We start from the raw sequence: 19,996 nt of genomic DNA on the forward strand, positions 1-19,996 counted from the left end.
CCCCCAACCACCACCCAAGCCTTTCCATCCCTCCCACAGCCCTCTCCCCAACCCCCTCCATTCCCCCATAAATAAACCCCCCTCCCCACCCCCCCATCCCCCACAGACCCCCTCCTCCCCTCCAAACCCCCCGCCCCTCCCCATCCCCCTCTACCCTCCCCTAGACCCTTCTCCCCAAACCCCTCTTCCCCCCAGACCACTCCCCAGCCCCTCACAACCCCTCCCCCAGCTCCTTCCCTCCTCCGGCTGGCCCGCTCGCTCCCCTCAGGCGCGCTGCTCTCGGCCCGGCACCCCGGCGGCTCCCCGACCCCGCGCAGCCAGGCTATTCTCTCGGCGAATCCCCCTCCCGCCGCAGGCGATTCCCCTCCATCGCCCCCTCCCCCCGCCGCAGCGCTCCGGACCCAAGATGGCCGCCGTGTCAGTTTGGGGCTTCGCCGCCGTCCGGCCTCCGGCTCGCGGTTTGCGTCTCTCGCAGGCCCCGGTAAGTGGCGTCGTCTCGGCCGCTCTTGGCTCGGGTGCCCGGCGCCGCGGGGGCCGGGGGCCGGCGGCTGGCCGGGCCCTGCCGCCCGAGGGAGCGGGAGGCCCGCTGGGTGCTCCAGGCCCCGCGGCCTGTTCCGGCCCCGCCGCCGCTCTGCGCCAAGCCCGGGCCCGGCCGCCGCGCTCCCCCGCAGCGCGCTCCAGCCCAGCAGCCGAGCAGGCGGCGCCCACGGGAGGCCGCGGATGAGGCCGGCGGCGCGGGCCGCGGCGCTTGGGCTGAGTCGGCCTCCGACTGCGGCTCCTGGTGGCGCGGCTCCGGCGGGCCCGGCGATGCGGGAACACTGGTCCGGGCTGGACTGCCCATTACTAGGGGGAGGGCAGCGCCGTGCCCCCGGGGTGCCGTCTGCCGCTGGGGTCGGTGCCCTGATTCCCCGGGAACAGAGTCCGGGGTGTCCGGCCGGGGGCGCCATCCCGTGGGCACTTCTGTACTGTGGCCCACCCCATAGCACGGGTGGGGAGCGGCTGTGACAGGTGCAGGGGTACTTGTGATGCAGCTGGAGAATGAGTGAGTGACCTCTGGCACTGGGGCCATCACCCCTGTGTGACACCAGCCTCAGCCTGGCCTCGCTATTAAGAGTGTTCAAGGACAGTGAAATGTCCTGATGGCAGATCGCAGGGTCCCCTTCCCTGGGGTCCATGTATGGGGTGGCTCGGGGCATCCCCTGCCAGGTACAGTTTAAACAGAAAAGTGCAGACAGGTGTATGTGTGGTCATACCTACCCTTATGTCTGTTATAGTGGTAATACAACCCTTATTTAAATACTATTTTCCTTCTGTGTAGATTTTGTTTTAGGCAGAGGTTCTAAACTTCTACCTAATTATTAAACTTAAACCTGTATGTGGGGGACAGTGTAGATGATCTAATTTTGGTGTTTTAAAATCCTTTGTTACTGACAGATTCTCTAACAGTTACTAGAAAGCAGGGTACGGGAAGGAAGAGCTAGAGGTAATATGTTGACTAACTTGGAACTTATAAAATCTCACCTATAAAAATGGTGATGTTTGCAATAAACTGTTCACAACTCCTTGAATGTCAATGCAAGAGGCAAAAAGTACCATCTGCCTGTGGCAGTCAGAATCCTTTAGTTACTTTGTATTGAAGTCTCAGGTTAAGGCTATGTCTTCACTGCAAAATTAGGTGCGTTTATTGCATCAGGATAGCTGTCATGATATAAAATTGTAATGGAGGTAAGGCACCAGGTAGTTTTTACCTTGATGTAGCTAACTGAGGTCAACCCTATGTCTCCCACCTGGGAGTTATGTTGACTAGCTACATCCAGGCAGAAACTACAGTGCTTTATCTCCAGTAGGATTTTACATTGTTAGCTGTCTCAATGTAAAATCCAAACTTTGTTTTTAAGTGAAGACATAGCCTAAATGTTACTTCAGTAGTGTTATAAAATGTGCTTCAAAACTTCAGTGATAGATTAGAAGAACTTACAATATTCTTGTATATTTGTGAATATACAAACTGGAATGGGACACTTGTGACTTTCTTTGTGGGCGTGACTATTTTCTCATTTTCTTTCAGATTTAATGTTCCAGTTTTGCTGATGTGAGATTGGAAATCCAAAGCTGAGGTGAGAAGTGCTGAGTTCTTTACAACTTCGTGAAAACCTTGCTCTGGAGCTGTTGATGGATTTATTGAAAGCATGAAGAAATTCCTAACAGAATATATCATTTTTCTACTTTCAGTTTAAAAATATTAATGTTTGAGAAACAGAGTAATTCAGCTCCAAAAACGTGTATGCTATGGTTAACTGGTTCCCATCCTCCAAAAATCTGTTTTCCCACGGTGTGAAACTTATTCAGCATCGGGATAAAGGATAACGACTCTATGGATATACAGAATTCTTCACCATGGTAAAACTCGCTAACCCGCTGTATACGGAGTGGATTTTGGAGGCGATCAAAAAGGTGAAGAAGCAAAAACAGCGCCCTTCAGAGGAGAGGATATGCAATGCAGTGTCTTCGTCCCATGGTTTGGACCGTAAAACTGTTCTGGAACAACTAGAATTGAGTGTTAAAGATGGAACTATATTAAAAGTCTCCAACAAAGGTCTCAATTCCTACAAGGATCCTGATAATCCTGGGAGAATAGCACTTCCTAAACCTCGAAACCATGGAAAGTTGGATGGTAAACCAAACGTGGACTGGAATAAACTGATCAAACGGGCAATTGAGGGCTTGGCAGAGTCCAGTGGTTCATCCTTGAAGAATATTGAACGCTTTTTGAAAGGTCAGAAGGATGTGTCTACATTGTTTGGAGGTAGTGGCACTTCCATTTTTCACCAGCAATTGCGACTGGCTGTCAAGCGTGCTGTTGGCCACGGCAGACTCCTTAAAGATGGACCTTTGTACCAACTCAACACTAAAGCAGCCATCAATGCTGATGGGAAAGAGAGTTGTGAGTCTCTTTCCTGTCTGCCTCCAGTGTCGCTCCTTCCTCATGAAAAGGATAAGGTAAGAGCCAAGTATACACCAACATTTCCTTGGAGCTGATGAAACATGGTGATACAGGCTCAAAATTTGAGGTCACTCTCTTTAATATGTAACTGGTAAGTTGAAAATGGGCAGGAGGCTTTGAGAACTCTACAGCAAATGAATGGTTCTGTTTCCTCCCAGTTTCTGAGCATGAGCAGAGAAAACCTCATGATTGGTAATTTGTGCCTGCCGCTTGAAAACTGCAAATGACAAATTTCCCTCCCCAGTATTCATGGTGTTGAATCAAAGGGTTGGTTGGAGACTCTCCAGAATACAAGGTTGTGTATGTATGTATATGTTTAACTCCATTTATATCAATAGGAAAAGTAGAGAATTATCCTCACACACTTTCAAATTGGATGGATTTTCAAATTGGATTAAGTTTCATTTAGGTACCAGCCCAATTCACTATTTTGGACCCATTATTTTATTATTTATTTGTATTCTGATACCATCTAGAAGCCCTAATCATCTATCTGAACCCTATTGTGCTAAGTGTTTTTTTAGCGCACATAATGAATGAGGGTTCTTGCCTCAAAGAATTAAGTTTTAGCTTCTGAAAAGTCAACAGTTGGATAGAGCAAATGAGGGAAGGGATAGGGTACAGGGAAGGTAATAGTGGAATGAACACTTCTTATGTATCTTAATGAAATCAAGTTATTTTTACTGTGTCATACAGAAACTCAGGTATAGACTCATTGTAAAATGAAACACTTATCTTCTGTATTTTAGTGTCTCCTTTTCTGTGCTTATTTTTGGCTTGTTTCTTTCTATTCCTCTCTCTGTATAAGATTTTTGACCTCTCCAACTTCATCATCAAGTTGTCAGAGTGAAATTGACACCCAGTCAGTTTCTTTCTTGCCCCTGTTTTACCACTGGGGATGTTATGTCAATGAGTTTATTTTCAAGTAAAGACAAGAGTTGCCAACAAAGGATCTCTTTGCACTGCAAGTCTCTAATGCCTTCTGCAACAGTGCTGAAAGTGTCTTTGTCCCATCCACACTACTGGCTAAATTATTTTCAACTCTGATGGAGGGGTCTTGTTGCTGACGTCCTTTTGTTACTGATGAGATCTCAATGCCTCTCTAATCAGCTTCATGCTCCAGGCAGGGTTCTTTCCTATGGTCTTAAAAAGCTTTGAGGCCTTGATGGCATTAGGAAGTTTCTTTTCTAAAATTTCCCACTACTGCTACCACTAGTGAAAATCCACCAATGACTGTACAGGTGAGAGCACTATTGTAAACACAGCACTGTTACTTTCAGCACTGTGGGACGTAGACCTGCACTGAGTAGGATTAGAGAACAGTATACTTAATCCCTGTGGCTTCCTGGAGCTTTGTCTACTCTAGTCTAAAATAATGTTCTTACTATTAGTAAAGTCTGGTCTACACAGTTTTTGTACTACTTTAACAATATTGGTTACTAAACCAAAATAGTTATAGCAGTATGGAAATGTGTGTACACAAGCAGTAAAACCAGTAGCAGCTGAACTGATGGTAGTAACAGTGGGAAACCATAGCACATCTTAGTGTCAGCTGTCTGACAGAGAATGTCTAGGCTGTGGAGCGGGTTGTGTATTAATACTGTGGCACCAATATGATCCTTCAGTGAGATTATTCCATGGCAGTGTCTTAAAATGAGGGTGTGTAAATGCAGTGAAGGAATATGGAATACCACAAATCCTGTGTCTTATTTTTTTTGTTCCCCAAGTATATCCCCCAGTAAAACATTAATGAAAATTTCAATAAAGTTGATTTAAAATGCCCAACCCCCTCTGGAATAACGAACACATGCACTTCCTTGTAACTGCTCAGATCTGAGATTTCTCCTGTAACCTCTGCACTGGAGCTATGACAGAAAGTTCATCTGGCCATGTACTGAAGAAAACTATAATGACCAATCCTGCTGACTTTAACTATGCTCCTTCTTGAACTCCACAATGTTTCTCTTCAAATACTCTTGGCGTACGCTGCATGACCCATGCTGAGTTTCTAACCTGCTTCACTAGGGTCATTACTGCCAGTTCTAATTGGTCTGCAGGTCATGACATAGTTAAAGCCACAGGCATTTGCGTGATGGGGAGGGATGTACTTGTAATGTGACAAAGGCAGGACATCCAACTTTTTGTAATTTATTTGAATGTTAAAGGTTGAGAAAGATATTCTTTGTTTCTGTTGCCCTTTTGTTTTAATGAATCTGATGTTTATTGTCAGCCCTGGAGACTTTAGTTCCGTTATCCACAGAACAAGTACAGTACGAGTAATGGTAGTACAGTGTTCCCCCTCATAGCCTTTGACTGTGATATAGTGAGATGGCTCAGGTTGAGAAGAGAGCTCAGTCTCTGTATCCAATTCAGGGCATGGATTTGCTGCTGAAACTATCAACAAGGTGGTTAATTACCCAAAGACCATAACTGAGACTATGTCAACACTGCAATTGAAAACCTAAGGCTGACCACTGTCAGCTGACTTGGACTCAGGCTCTGGGGCCATTTAATTGTGTGTAGATTTTTGGGCTCAGGCTGGAGCCCTGGCTCTCTGGGAACCTGCAGGGGAGCAGGGTCTCAGGGCCCAGGTTCCAACCCGAGCCCGAAAATCTACGCCGCAATTAATGGCTCCATAGCCTGAGCCAGAGTTGAATGACATGGGCCAGCCATGGATGTTTAATTGTAGTGTTATCATACCCTTTGAGTGTGAAGAACTGTCTAGTAGGAATTGACCTGAGACACAATTTATTTCCTTTGTAGACCATGTATGGAATAGCCATTAGTTGGTGGTTACTTTCACTCACTGCTGTTCTGGGCTGGATTTGAACTAGCAATCCAGATGTGAAAGGCTCACTGTATTATAATCAATCCCCTGAGCTGTTCATCCTACCTATGTTTTTAGAAGAGTGATAATTGTATAATTTTAACATTTATTTGCAACAGATGAACCTCAATCAGTCTAGAAAAACCATGAATAAAAGAGAGATCATTTGGGTTTCCCCACTGCCACTTTCTCTTAACCTTTCATTGTATTTAAATAACTGTTAAAGGGATGTTGCCAGTTTAAAGAATCATATGGTTCAAATTTAGGATCCTAAAGCAATGTTTAGTTATCTAAATAACGCTGGCCTGACTTTCAGAGATGCTGAGCAATAAGAGTTTCCTCTGAAGTCAGTAAACACTGCAAGTACTCAGCATCTTTGATGAATGCGCCATACTTATTTAGATGCTTAAATATGGATTTAGGAGCCAAGTGTGGGCACTTGATGTAGAAAATTTTACCCAGGAATTTTTCAATGAACTTTCTTTGCTATACTATTAATAATGCTTTAAGTTAGAAACAGGACACTTGACAAAATCTAATTTATGTCTTTTGCAATTTAGTATGTGCATTTCTCTTAGCTTGAACAATGAAACTGAAAACCAAGTATCAATTGTCTATAACTAGTTTCTAGTCAGTTTCACTTTCAGGTTCTCATGTTAAGTGCACAGTTATGTTTGGGTTGCAAACACTCCAGGGGAAGATTTATTTAAAAATGTTTCTATTGACGTGTAAAGAAAACCTCTTTTTGTAAAATGTAACTTTTATGCCAAATTTTAGCTGAGTGTCCTTTTAATACCGCATAAGCATTCAAGGCAAGGAAAAATCCAAAACATAAACTTTGGCTTCAGAGATTAATGCAATAGAAACACCCTCCCAACTGCTAAGTCTGAAGTCTCCCAGAAACATTATCTAGATTTTGAAACGGATTTTCGATGCAGAATTCAGCACTGAGGTTTGGTATCATCTGTTTATGATGATAGTTAATGATAGACACCTTAAAGTTCTAAAGTGCTGTGCTTTCCCTCATTTCTGTTCTCTAGTAGGTGGAAAGTATTGTCTTTTTTGTTATTGTTGTTCACTTCTCTATGCTTTATTCTGTAGCTTCTGTTGGCCCTATTTTCTGTTGGAGTAGGCTTGTACAGTAAATTGGAGAGCAACAGGCTGAAATGTTCTGGGATAATTGGGGTGTGGTTAACATGGCTGTTTTAAGATCGTTTTAGTTTTTATGTGATAAGTTTCTGTCCTACCTGCTATTTCTTTACTTCATATATCTGTGCAGCAATACTTTTAGTTCTGTGCTTAACTTCAGGTACAAAAGTTTGCAAATGTCCGGCAATAAATGTTAATTTCTCATAAGATTACTTGTGTTTGAGCTCTGTGGTTAATTTGACTGAATTGTGAAACGTAAACAGTAATTCATATCTAAGTAAGTTTGCATATATGAAGTATGTGTTATGTACTGTGTTTAATGCTGGGAAATTTCCTAGAGCTTTTGGGAGATTCTGGATATTTGTAGAGGGAATTGCAGTATTTCAAAAGAAAGTCTTCCCTGGGTATTGAAAATCTCAAAGTAAGCAACTTTGCATCAAAAAGCAGGGATTTCTAATTTTTCTTGCCAAGGGACTGCATTGTATTCTAAGCACCTGTTAAATCTGCACATCTGACCACAGGTTTCTGGTTTAAAGGCTCTTCATCAACTGATAACATTTGTCACAGGAGAACTCATTATTAACTACTTCTAGTGTGGTAGCTCCTGCAGGCCCCAGACTCCCTGTGCTAGGCACTGTAAAAACACATAATAAATACAGTCACTGCTCCAAAAAGCTTACAATTTAAGTATAGAACAGGTGGTTACAACAAACATGGGGGGAAGCACAAGATAACAGTAAGATTGTTCTAATCTGTATGATAAGCATCCTTCACAGCACACTAGCTACCTAGTCATAGCTAAAAGAAAAGGAGTACTTGTGGCACCTTAGAGACTAACCAATTTATTTGAGCATAAGCTTTCGTGAGCTATGGCTCACTTCATCGGATGCATACAGTGGAAAATACAAAGTGGGGAGATTTATATACACAGAGAACATGAAACAATGGGCGTTCTCATACACACTGTAAGGAGAGTGATCAGTTAAGATGAGCCAGCTCTCCTGCTGGTATTAGCTCATCTTACGTGATCACTCTCCTTACAGTGTGTATGATAACACCCATTGTTTCATGTTCTCTGTGTATATAAATCTCCCCACTGTATTTTCCACTGAATGCATCCGATGAGAGCTGTAGCTCACGGAAGCTTATACTCAAATAAATTGGTTAGTCTCTAAGGTGCCACAAGTACTCCTTTTCTTTTTGCAAATACAGAGTAATGCGGCTGCTACTCTGAAACTAGTCATAGCTGAGTTTTTGACTCTATTCTATCCTAGCAACAGTAGGAGCAAAACGCTACATCCATAGTTCCAAGATCTCAAAACGTATAGCAGACACATACTATCATGATTGAGCCTGACAGAAGGTGAAGCCTAGGCCGCTGTGAGGGCTGTTTGGCACAATCTGTAAGTTGCCTAGTGTGTGATTGAGGGATTTGAGAGCAAGGACAGAGGTTGAACTAGTGCAGTGGTTTTCTCCCTTTTTTCATTTGCAGACCCTTAAACAACCTGTGAGAAGCTCAAGTATATTGCATTACTTTATTAATGCAGTGTTAAGGTTGCATAGTTTAAAAAAAGTCAAATGCAGAAGATAATCTTATTACAGCAACTATAAGTTGGCCACATAGCAGATGTTGCATATTTTATTGTATTTACTAAACAACAGAAATGTTTAACAAGCAACAGGAATAAAATTTACTCATCTCATATGCAACATGTCAGTTATTTTTGCTGTACGACCTTGATTTTAATGTAACTTTAAGATTCCATCAATGTAGTTTTTTTTCATTAATAAGATACAATATTCTACCCTAATGGTGCTAAAGGTTGCAGTACAATTATATGTGGTGCTGTGGACTGTTACTTTAAGTCTGTTTATGATACAGTAGATGTTATCCCTGTTTTATAGACAGGTGAACTGATGCCCAGGGTTACACTGCACATTAGTGGCAAAGTTCTTATAGAACCCCAAAGTCCTGATTCCCGAAATTCAGGATTCTCCAAAAGTCATAAAGAAATTGCAGGCTGGCTTATTTTTAACCAGCATTGCTATTTGACTTGACCGAATAATGTTTTCGTAGTTAACTTTTATTTTGTCCTGATGAATGATATTGCTTAGCGGAGAGACTGTCCCTGTCCTGGTGGCCTGTTTTCAGGAATTAAACTGTACTATGGAATCACAGAATCATAGAAATGTAAGGGTGGAAGGGACCCTGAGAAGTCATCAAGTCTAGCCTCCTGTGCTATTGCAGGACCAAGTAAACCTGGACTATTCCTGACAGTATTGTCCAGTTGTCTTATACGGTAGTTAGAAAGTTTTGTCTTATAGTTAGAAAGGTCTGACCCAGTATGGCCGTTCTTATGTTCTTCTGAGTAGTTAGAATGTAAGAATGGCCATACTGGGTCAGACCAACAGTCCATCTAGCACAGTATCCTGTTTTCCAACAGTGGCCACTGCTAGATGCTTCAAAGGGAATGAACAGAATAGGACAATTATCAAGTGATTCATCCCGTCTTCCAGTCCTAGCATCTGGCAGTCATAGGCTTAGGGACACCCAGAGCATGCAGTTGCGTCCCTGACCATCTTGACTAATAGCCATTGATGGACCTATCCTCAATGAACTTATCTAAATCTTTTTTGAGCCCAGTTATAGTTCTGACCTTTCACAACATCTCCTGGCAATGTGTTCCACAGGTTGACTGTGCATTGTGTAAAGAGGTACTTCCCTTCGTTTGTCTTAAACCTGCTGCATGTTGTTTTCATTTGGCAACTTCTGGTTCTTGTGTTATGTGAAGGGGTGGATAGCACTTCCTTATCCACTTTCTCCACACCATTCTTGATTTTATAGACCTCTATCGTATCCCACCTTAGTCGTGTGTTTTCCAAGCTGAACAGTCCCAGTCTTTTTAATCTCTCCTCATACGGAAGCTGTTCCATACCCTTAATAATTTTTGTTGCCCTTCTCTGTACCTTTTCCATTTCTAATGTATGTTTTTGAGATGGGACGACCAGAACTGCAAACAGTATTCAAAGTGTGGGCATACCATGGATTAATATAGTGACATCATGATATTTACTGTCTTATTATCTACCCCTTTCCTAATGGTTGCTAACATTGCGTTAGCCTTTTTGACTGCCACTGCACATTGAGCAGAGATGTTTGCAGAAACCTATCCACAATGACTCCAAGATCTTTCTTGAGTGGTAACAGCTAATTTAGACCCCATCATTTTGTATGTATAGTTGAGATTATGGTTTCCAGTATGTATTACTTTGCATTTATCAACATATTGGTGAGGAAGCTGGGCATTTCCGGCATGAATGAGAATGGGACAGTCTTTTTAAAATCATCTGGAAGGACCTGTACCGCTTGTGATTCCCATTTCTACTTTCCCATTTGATTCCCATTTCTACTTTCCATGGAATTTTTATTATGTCAGTTAAAAGTAGAGAGGGTTGTGTTATTCTGAAAATATTTAAACACTATCCTGTAGGAGATGTTCCTATAATCACAGAACTATGCACAAGCAATTCTGGTGCTGAACAGTAGGAGAGTTTCTATCATTGAATAGTGTCATGGGAGAAGTGTTTACTTTAGTGCATTAATAATCTATTTGCAATAAGGAGCATATCTGATATGGCTGTGCAAAATTAGTAAGCAAACTAGCTGCTATTTGTATCCGTCTATATTTATTGCACTATAGGTTTGTCACTTGTATTGGAGAATATAATGGACACAACATCCTTAAGGTCTTGTTCTTGTGGGGCTCTCCTGCCCCGTCGCAAAAAACACAGAGGCAGCTCTAGGCCAGGATTGTCAAAGTTAAAGCTAAACTTCATTTATCCAAGAAGAAAACTCACTTGTCAAAGGCAGATATGCGTTGTGGATGGTCTGGGGAGGAGGGGGCTTTATTCACATGCTGGAGACTGTGCACAAAGGATCTGCAGCAGCTACAGTGATGTAATTAGACTCAGAGTCTAGTTGTGCTGGCATTGGCTCCCAGCTGGAGCAGGATTAGGATTTGCTCTGTTCCAGCTTGTTCCTTGGAAAGGGGAGACTGTTCTCCTCTGACAGGAAAGTCATGGCTTCTAACAGATGGCCTCCATCTGCACTTTGTTTAACTCTGGAAACCCAAGTGTCATAAAATTACTGTAAACTTGATTTGCTTGATTTAATGAACAGGTGAAGTAGTTTCTAATAACAAAGGTGTCAGAAATGGATTCCGTATTTGGGTTTCCTTGATAGTAACAGGAGACAATGCACTATGAGGGCAGCACAGTCTGTGTGGGACTTTGTCAAAGGACGTGGCTGACTCTGGAATATTGGTGCTAAAAAAAAATCCAAAAGTTGGTGAGCCTATGCAAAGACATTGGAGTGTTGTGGTGATAGAGTTGTCTCAGCTGTGCACGTTAGAAAAATTGGGTTCTAAACAGCATATTTGGACACAATTTCAATAGGAGTTGAATACAGGATACCGACCTTTAATGAAATGAAATTGGCCCAGCATGTTGGCTGGAACCCTAGTGTTTGTACTTTCTATGCAGCAGACTGTTGGCGGATGTGGAATGGCACATCCCTGAAGTGCAGTTAATAAAGGAACCTTATTTATCACAGAGAGCTTTAAAATATGGACAGACTGGGAGGGTGGATGCTGGAGTACCTTGCTAAGTACACGAGCTTGATTCTGGTGTTAAAGCTGTTATGTAAGGAGAACAAACAGCACTGAGAATGACAGCAGGTCACCAACTCGCCTCCAGGTTCCTGGCTAAGTTGATGCACTGCTTTCGTTTTTCCACTCCCTGAATGTCACTGCTGTGGTTGAAATGAGCTAGTTAAGAATGGTTTAAACTTTGGATAAAATAATTGCCTATTAGCCAAAGGAAAATTCTGAATTCTTATTAAAAAAGAAATACTTGATATGCTAGCAATAGAAAATATGGCAATACAAATCCTGTGTGTGACAGAATTCCTTTGACCTCTGCTCTCTCTGCAGAGAAGGTAGGTCGGTGTGTATTGCTGTTTGCATTTCCAAAGGATCATGAACTAAATTTGACCTAGAGAGCTGTTATAAGTAGTGTTAATCTCCATTCTGTTTTACTTAGCAGCTTTGTCCCTTTATTTTCCAAATCTGAGGACTACAGTGAGAATCCTTATCCCCTAAGGGATCTTGGAGGATATGTGAATACCTTTCTGTGGAGCAGATGCCAGTTCTGCTGCCCACATCAGGTGGGATACTGTAGGAATGGTGTTAGTTTAAAGCCTGTTCATTATCCAGAGATCCACAGTATTTATCCGTAATACAGTAAAACCTGTAGACTGCTTAAGAAGTTTCGCCATAGTAGTGTAGGCAGTGTTAGATGTGTACCACACATGCTGGAATTCTTCTGAATCACCTATGCTTTCTTAATTGTGCATACTCCCTTATCAGTTCAGCACATTTTTAAGAATTAATTGGGCAGAACAAATTCCATATCTCACTGTACTGCTATGTACACAGAGTATTGTTACTTAAATGTGGGACTGGGAGTTCGGATTCTCCTGGCTTGTTAGTTCCTTTACTGGGCCCTGGGCAATTTAATCCACCACTTTGTTTACTTACCTATAAAATGGATATTGCCGAAATTACAGGGGTTCTGCGAATCGTAGAAAGGGTCACCCATTCTGACTCCTTGCCCTTGCTTTCTAGTGTTTGGTCCAGTCTGGTTTTAGAAGTCTCAACTCTTTTGCACAGCACCTCCAGTTGAGGGGTTGTGAACTTGTTTGTTGTGGGATTTTTTTCTTTTTTTAAGATTTTTTTAAAGAATGGATTCTCAGCCATGTGGATTCTTAAAATCTTCAAGGCTTCCTCCTAAGTGTTTAATGTTGGTGGGCTTTGAATGAAGGCTTGTGTCTGCCAACTTATATGATTGGAGTGAACTCCCTGGGAGAGTGTATGAAAGAAAAAGAGGGAATATTACTCCTAAATGGTCTGTTTAAGCTTCAGGATGTGATGACCATTAATATACATACAAAAGAGAGATAGTGGTATCTGGGTTATCTTCGTCTACATAGAGAAAAATAGAAAGATATTTCTTGTATTGTATTTGGATGTGTTACAATATTGTATATTCTCTTAATTGTCCATCAGTAAAACTGTGGTGACTAGCTTACCTCTCAGTCAGCAAGGACGTTTCATCTGCCTGTAAGGCAAACAGGATACCTGTGCATATCCAGTCTATCAGCAGCAAATATGTTTGCTGGTGGTGGAGGGGATCTTTTTGTATGTGTCAGGGCTTTTTCTGTGCTGTGGAGGACTGATCTATATGCTTGTCCAGTCAGTACATGGGATAGGGGAAGGAGAGTGAGTCTGAAGGCTTTGTGCTGTGTTGAACATATTAATGAAGACTATGGCTCAAGGACATGAGACTTGGTTAAATCTTGCTGTGAAGGGACGCCTGAGAAAGCTGTTTATAGTGGCTTTTGGTAGAGAAGGGGTATATGTAGAGTTAGTTCTTTGCATTGCATAATTAGGTAAACAGAGCTTAACTGTAGTTGTGAGGCTGGATCACATAGTTTCACGAAAGCTTATGCTCAAATAAATTTGTTAGTCTCTAAGGTGCCACAAGTACTCCTTTTCTTTTTGCGGATACAGACTAACACGGCTGCTACTCTGAAACCCATAATTTCACCTGTGTGGTAGGGCTGAGTAAATTGGAAATAGAATTCTTAAGTTCAAATTTTTCACCAGACAGTGAATTCTAATGTCTTTTTAATCCCTTTATAACCACTCTGTCTTCGTCAGGCAGTGTTTTTATGTAGGGCGCTGTATCATATTGGATGCTCCTGTGTTAATGGCAGTTCAGATTCAGACTCTGATCAAGGTGTTGTTTCTTACCTGTGACAGGAATGACTAATCATGGCCTGAAGCTGTAATAGTACCCAAAGCTAGAAAGAGTCACTTTGATTGTGGAAATTATTTGCGTAATGACCAGAAGAAACCTTGTTATTGTTAGAAACGATAAAAAGACATTTATTTACTGGTGTTCAGCAGGGGTTGGGATTTGGAACCAACATAATGCTGGTGGTTTGGTTGATATATTTCTCTGCCATGGCTGTATAAAGCTATGGCCTCTTGGAGAAAAATCTCACTAGCTGAAAAGGAGTGTTATGACCAGCTACAATTTTCAGACTCCTCACGCGTAAAGATGACACCGTAGCTTTCGTGAAAAATTGGGGAAGTACCTGCAACAAGAGCAAGGCAGGGGATATTTGCAGAATGCTGCTTTGGGTAGAGAAAAACTTCATATTATTATCAGTAACTAGTATTAAGAGTCCTGAATCAAAGGGCCAGATATGATCTGCATGCAGATTGGGGAATTGGAACCCAACTCCATACTTCATTGGCTGATAACTTGGAGATGGAGACTTCTTCCAGGTGAATCTGACCTCTGCAAACAAAGTCCCCGACTCTCAGAATTGAATCAAGGACATGTTGGTCCTGGGAGAAGTTATACTCGCGTGAGCCTGGGATTTTCTCCTCTGTTAGGCATACTATCTACAAGATTGTCAGATTTGAGCTGATGTTCTAATGGTTCTGGAATGGCTCAGGAGATGTATCCAGAGCTATATAGTGCTGATGGTAATTTGGGAGTCTCAGTCATATGAGACAAAGGCCCATTATCAACAAGCACTCCAAGCTCCCCTGCCGCATGTCATGGGTTTAGAATTGGTGTGTTTCAAAGGTGAATTGCAAATGAAAAAACATTTTCTATTTACTTAGATATCTGTATTGTCCCCATCATGCTATAAAGTTCCTTTGTGATGACTTACTAATAAATTTTTAATTGCAAAATAAAAATTTGTTTCTCTTTGTTATATGTTTGAAATTTCATCCCCTGACTCCATTTCTGCCGTTTTTTCAGTTGGCCTTTCACATGATGACGTAGCTGCCATGAGTTCAGCCTTGATGTGCCATGCTAAAATATGAGCAATTATCTTCCCTATCTCACCTCAGCCCCACAAATATGGCACTCTTTCAGATGTCCCCTCCAGTGTGACATAAGCCCCCCTTCATAAAAACAAAAAGAGCAGGTATTTGTATTGTTTTTCCTTTTAGCTTCACATGCCTCTTACATTTACATTATGAGAAGGGATAAATTAAAAGAGCTTGTGTGACCATTATTTTATATTTCTATTGCCATCTCTCCTTTTTCTTGTCTGTAATCCCTGTCCTCACTTCCTGCCTCTAAATTATTTTCGTTGTCCTTCTTTGGACCCCAGCTTTTTCAGGTGTAGTTCTTGAGATGAGGTGACCAAACTTGACCACTGTATTTAAGGTCAGGATGTATTGTCTATTTGTATAATGCCATAAAGACAAATGTTGTATTTTCTTTTATCTTCTTAGTAGTGCAGTGTAATAATTCGGCCTCCATGAGAGTGTCTGCACTTCAGCTGGGAGAGTGCTTCCTAGGCCAGATAGACATGCATGCGGTAACTCTGCTCACGTTAGTGTACGAAAAGTAGCAGCACAGACATTGTGGCAGGGGCTAGCCACCTGAATACAAGCCTGCCCAACACCCTAGGACCCTAGATCTATGCTCAGGTGGCTAGGCTGTGTCATCGCTAGGGCTCTATCAAATTCCGGCCATGAAAAACATGTCACGGACCGTGAAATCTGGTCTCTTCCCATGAAATCTGGTCTTTTGTGTGCTTTTACCCTATACTATACAGACTTCATGGGGGAGACCAGCGTTTCTCAAAGTGGGGGTCCTGATCCAAAAGGAAGTTGCAGGGGGGTAGCAGTATTGCCAGCCTTACTTCTCTGCTGCCTGCAGAGCTGAGTGTTCGGAGAGCAGCGGCTGTTGGCTGGGCACCCAGCTCTGAAGAAGGCACCCACAGCAGCAGCGCAGAACTAAGAGTGGCAATACCATACCGTGCCACCCTTACTTCTGCGCTGCTGCCTTCAGAGCTGGCCCGCCAGAGAGTGGCGGCTTCTGACTGAGGGCCAAGCTCTGGAGGCAGCAGCGCAGAGGTAAGGGTGGCACGGTCTGGTATTGCCACCCTTACTGCTTCGCTGCTGCTGGCACTGGCTCTGCCACTACTCTCTAGGTGCCCAGCTCTGAAGGCAGAGCCACCGCCAACAGCAGCGCAGAAGTAAGGATAGCAGTACTGCAACCCGCCCCCCCATAACCTTGTGGACCCCCCCCAACTACTTTTTGGGTCAGGACCCCTACAATTACAACACCGTGAAATTTCAGATTTAAATAGCCGAAATCATGAATTTACGAATTAAAAAATCCTATGACCATGAAATAGACCCAAATGGACCGTGAATTTTGTAGGGCCATAGTCATTGCCCAAATATGGACCCACAGGGTTGGGCAGGCTTGTATCCGGGTGGCTAACCCATGGCTCTGCATCCACACGGCTGTGTTTAACATGCTAGCTTGAGCAAAGCTGTATGTCTCTCTCATGAAGAGCCAAATCACTTTGCTTTTGGGCAGCAGTCTATCAAACGTGACTCACTTCAGTGAATCTCTTCTAAGGAAAATGCCCACCAACATGCAGGTACACAGAGGAATGGATTATTGCAGTGGAGCTTTCCTTCAAATACTTTCTAAAAATAAACTGCTGAGGCTATTTCCTTGGGCACAAAAATGCATTTTAAGTAGTTTCTGGTGTTTTCAATTCATGCTGCCTTATGATTGCCCCTTGATCATCTTGTTTGCAGAGAGCAGCAGGAATTGTGATTTGTTGGCACTCAGTGAGAGGAGGAATGGTGGCTGATTCTGCAGTTCCTAAACCTGCACCCAACTGTGGTCCAAAGCAGTCTTATAAAATGACCTTTGCCTACTAGCCCTGTAGGGCTTTTCAGCCACAGTTCTCAAAGCTGTTTACAAGGGAAGGTAAATATCATTAGTTTCATTTTACAGAGGAGGAAACTGGGGGCACAGAGGTGAAGTGATTTTGCCAAGATTGATAAGGCTGGGAATAGATTCCCAGGTCTCTTGGCTCCCTAATCCATTGTCCTGCCCACAGGACCATGGTTTCTTCCATTCCAAATAATTTTCTTCACAGGATACGGGTGTTACTTCTCTGGTTCCAGACTTTCCCCTCTTCTTGCAGTTGCTGTCACATGAAACAGATATTGGGTCAATTTGAGCAGCAAGTACCTTTTGAAATAGCATTGAGTATTTTGAACCAGAATAAATGGGTTGTGGCTTAGTCCTATCTGGTAAATGTAATACGCTATAGCTGTGGCAGTTCTCTTAATAGTCACTGTGTGGTAGGTTATACATTCCCTTACAAGAGCAACTCAAACACCTAAGTGTATGTTTGTACAATGTGATTTTAATTCTGTGCCTGCAACGTTTCAGTACTTCTATTTCCTAGCTCCATGACTATGTAGGTCCTTCTTCCCCAAAGCAGGGTTGTGTACTAAACCTTCTGGTGTATGTGGACATATATGCAGTAGAGGTGGTGCTGATATCTGATGAGCATCTGACAGCACTGAAATGTCTGTAGGAAGCGGAGCACATTCAAGTTGTTGACAATGACTTGCACTGATTCTATGGGTCACTGGTGTAACCCAGGAGGTTTTTCTGTGGGGTTATAGGATAGATTTTTTTCCTCCATGAATTATGTGAGTTGCAAAATTGAGCCACTAGCAGAATGCAATGTTTTTGTAGCTGTATTGGTCCCAGGATATTAGAGAAGCAAGGTTGGGAGGTAACACCTTTTACTGGAACAACTTCTGTTGGTGAGAGGGACAAGCTTTCGAGCTTACACGGAGCTCTTCTTCAGGTCTGGAGAAGAGCTCTCTGTGTAAGCTGGAAAGCTTGTCTCTCTCACCAACAGAAGTTGTTCCGATAAAAGATCTTACCTTGCCCACCTTGTCTCACTGGCTGAAAACAGTCTTTTTAATTAAAGGCTTTTTTTCCTTTCCATAGGCAGTTCTCTTCCTGCAGATGTTTCTAGGAGGGGGTGCAGTCTCTGAATCTGTACAGCACATTGGTTTTCTAAACATCCTTTGTATAGTAACAGCATGTGCTGAGAGGTTGGCAGCCTATAAAACACTGTCACTCTCTCTCTCTCTGCCTCCCTCCCTCTCTGGATCTGATGACATTACACAGATAGATGTGCTTGCAAGAAAAACAGCAGAAGGAGTTTTGAATGTCTGCCAAAAATCTGCAGCATGAAGCTAAGCTGGCTGCTTCTCATCTTGTTTTCCCGGATCTCTTATTGTGTGCATGTATTCTTCACTTGCCAGGATTTTCTTTGCTGAGCAAACAGACCAGCAATGAGATCTCTCCATCCTTACAATTATGTTTTCTCTGATACAGGGATACTCTCTCGAGGCTCCCATCTCCATTCAGCCTTATTATAATTATCTTAATAATATTAAAAATGTTTTATAGGGTGGGATATTAAATACAAAAATTGGAGCTGATTGGACATGTAAAAGTGTTTGCTTTTAGTGTCTTGTTTGTTGAGTCTCAGAATTGATGAAAACAGGAAGTCTCCTAGTTGTGAAGGAAAAGATTTTTCACCTTGTGCTGCTGGAGCAGGGTTAAATTCTTTCTGTTCTCTTTGAAAGAGTGCTACATTTACAAGATCCCTTACTGTAGAAGACTGTGGGCAAGAAGGTGAAAGAATCAGTGATAAGAACAGCACAGAAGATCAAGAAAGAGATAACTCAGGTTTTTAATTGTACTGAGACTTCTTAAAATTCTCTTAAGATAAGTGAGTTCTATGTGAACTCTCTGCAGGCATCAGCTGCATGAAGTAGACCAATGCTTATTCCCAAAGGAAGTACCATAACGCTTTCCCCTGCTGTACTAGTGGGTTACTTTAATAAATGGCACGGCGTGGCTGCCAAATTGGATTATCCACAGAGGGCAGTGGCTGCTGGTTGAGCACAACTATCCTGAGTGAACTTGTTTTCAGTGGAGGGATATACACTTAGTTCCTCCACTCCAGGCTGCAGAAAAAAATTGTATTTAAGGACAAAAAACCCCAATTTGCAAGATAGTTAGTGCATCCAGCTCTTAAGCTTTGCCAGTTGTCCTCCTGCCCTGTCCCAAACATACAGCCACATACATTTTCCCTCCTGGGGAGAGGAAGAGAGAGAAGGAAAGAGAAAAACACATGTGACAGAAGCTTCACATCACTTCATGCACCACTGGAAAGCATGCGGATACCCCTTTGATAGGCATGATATAAGAACTTGAATAGAATAGCTGGAAATCTGACATGCTTATTTTTATCTGAAACAGAAACTGTTAATGAGATTGTCTGAAACCATTCAAAAGTGAACTGCAAAACTAAATGAAGATTTAGTTAATATTTTAGGTTAGTAGTTGTGGAATGCCCCTTAAAACATGGTTGGTTGTATTTAGTACACATCTGGGATTCAATTTTTATTTTAGTTTTGCAGTTCATCTTTAATAACATGCTGGGTTGCTTCAGGGTGTCATCTTACACAACGTTTCATCTGTCTGAGAACTCGTGTAGGAGATAAACAGAAGCATGATGCATATGCACATTTTAATGGTAATGAGTGGTTTTAGATTCAGTTGTAATATGGGGGATAGGAAGGTCCTGCAGCAGAAAAGTTTGTCCTTTACATGAGATTTGGCCCTTTTCAGCTTCTCAGGAAACTCCCATTGACATAGTCTATAGCTCTCTGACAGGAAGTTTCAACTATATTTCATTTATGGATGAAATCCCCATTGAGGTCAATGGCAAAACTCCCATTGACTGCAGTAGGGGCAGGATTTCACCCCAAATCTTTAGTATTCCTGAAATATTTTAAACAAAGTTGCTTCCCTGGCAAAGATAAAGGCATGGTTACCAATCACTGAGAAGTGATCTCTGAGATGGGTAAAGTATGAGAAAAGCACATGTAAAAGTGGGAGTTCTCTTCTGTGGAGGTGATCTTGGAAGTTAGTTCCTTGGGAGGAGGATGCTGGGATAAACAATGTAATGAAGTACACTCACTGGAACATGCCTCTCACACCCACCTATTAGTTAATTAGAC

At 42.4% G+C, this 19,996-nt stretch overlaps 1 protein-coding gene across 1 annotated transcript in view; it reads left to right on the forward strand.

Annotated features, from left to right (window-relative positions):
* Positions 1-356: 356 nt before the first annotated feature.
* KAT6A (lysine acetyltransferase 6A) overlaps positions 357-19,996 on the forward strand; it is an 81,186-nt gene continuing 61,546 nt past the window's right edge. The window contains exons 1-3 of the mRNA XM_048829138.2: positions 357-481; positions 2,069-2,117; positions 2,233-3,000. Coding sequence (XP_048685095.1) covers positions 2,398-3,000 — 603 coding nt within the window. The 5' untranslated portion in view covers positions 357-481; positions 2,069-2,117; positions 2,233-2,397. The remainder of the gene's footprint in view (positions 482-2,068; positions 2,118-2,232; positions 3,001-19,996) is intronic.

This window comes from Caretta caretta, chromosome 26 (assembly GCF_965140235.1).
Source record: "Caretta caretta isolate rCarCar2 chromosome 26, rCarCar1.hap1, whole genome shotgun sequence".
In the NCBI taxonomy this organism is placed as follows: domain Eukaryota; kingdom Metazoa; phylum Chordata; order Testudines; family Cheloniidae; genus Caretta; species Caretta caretta.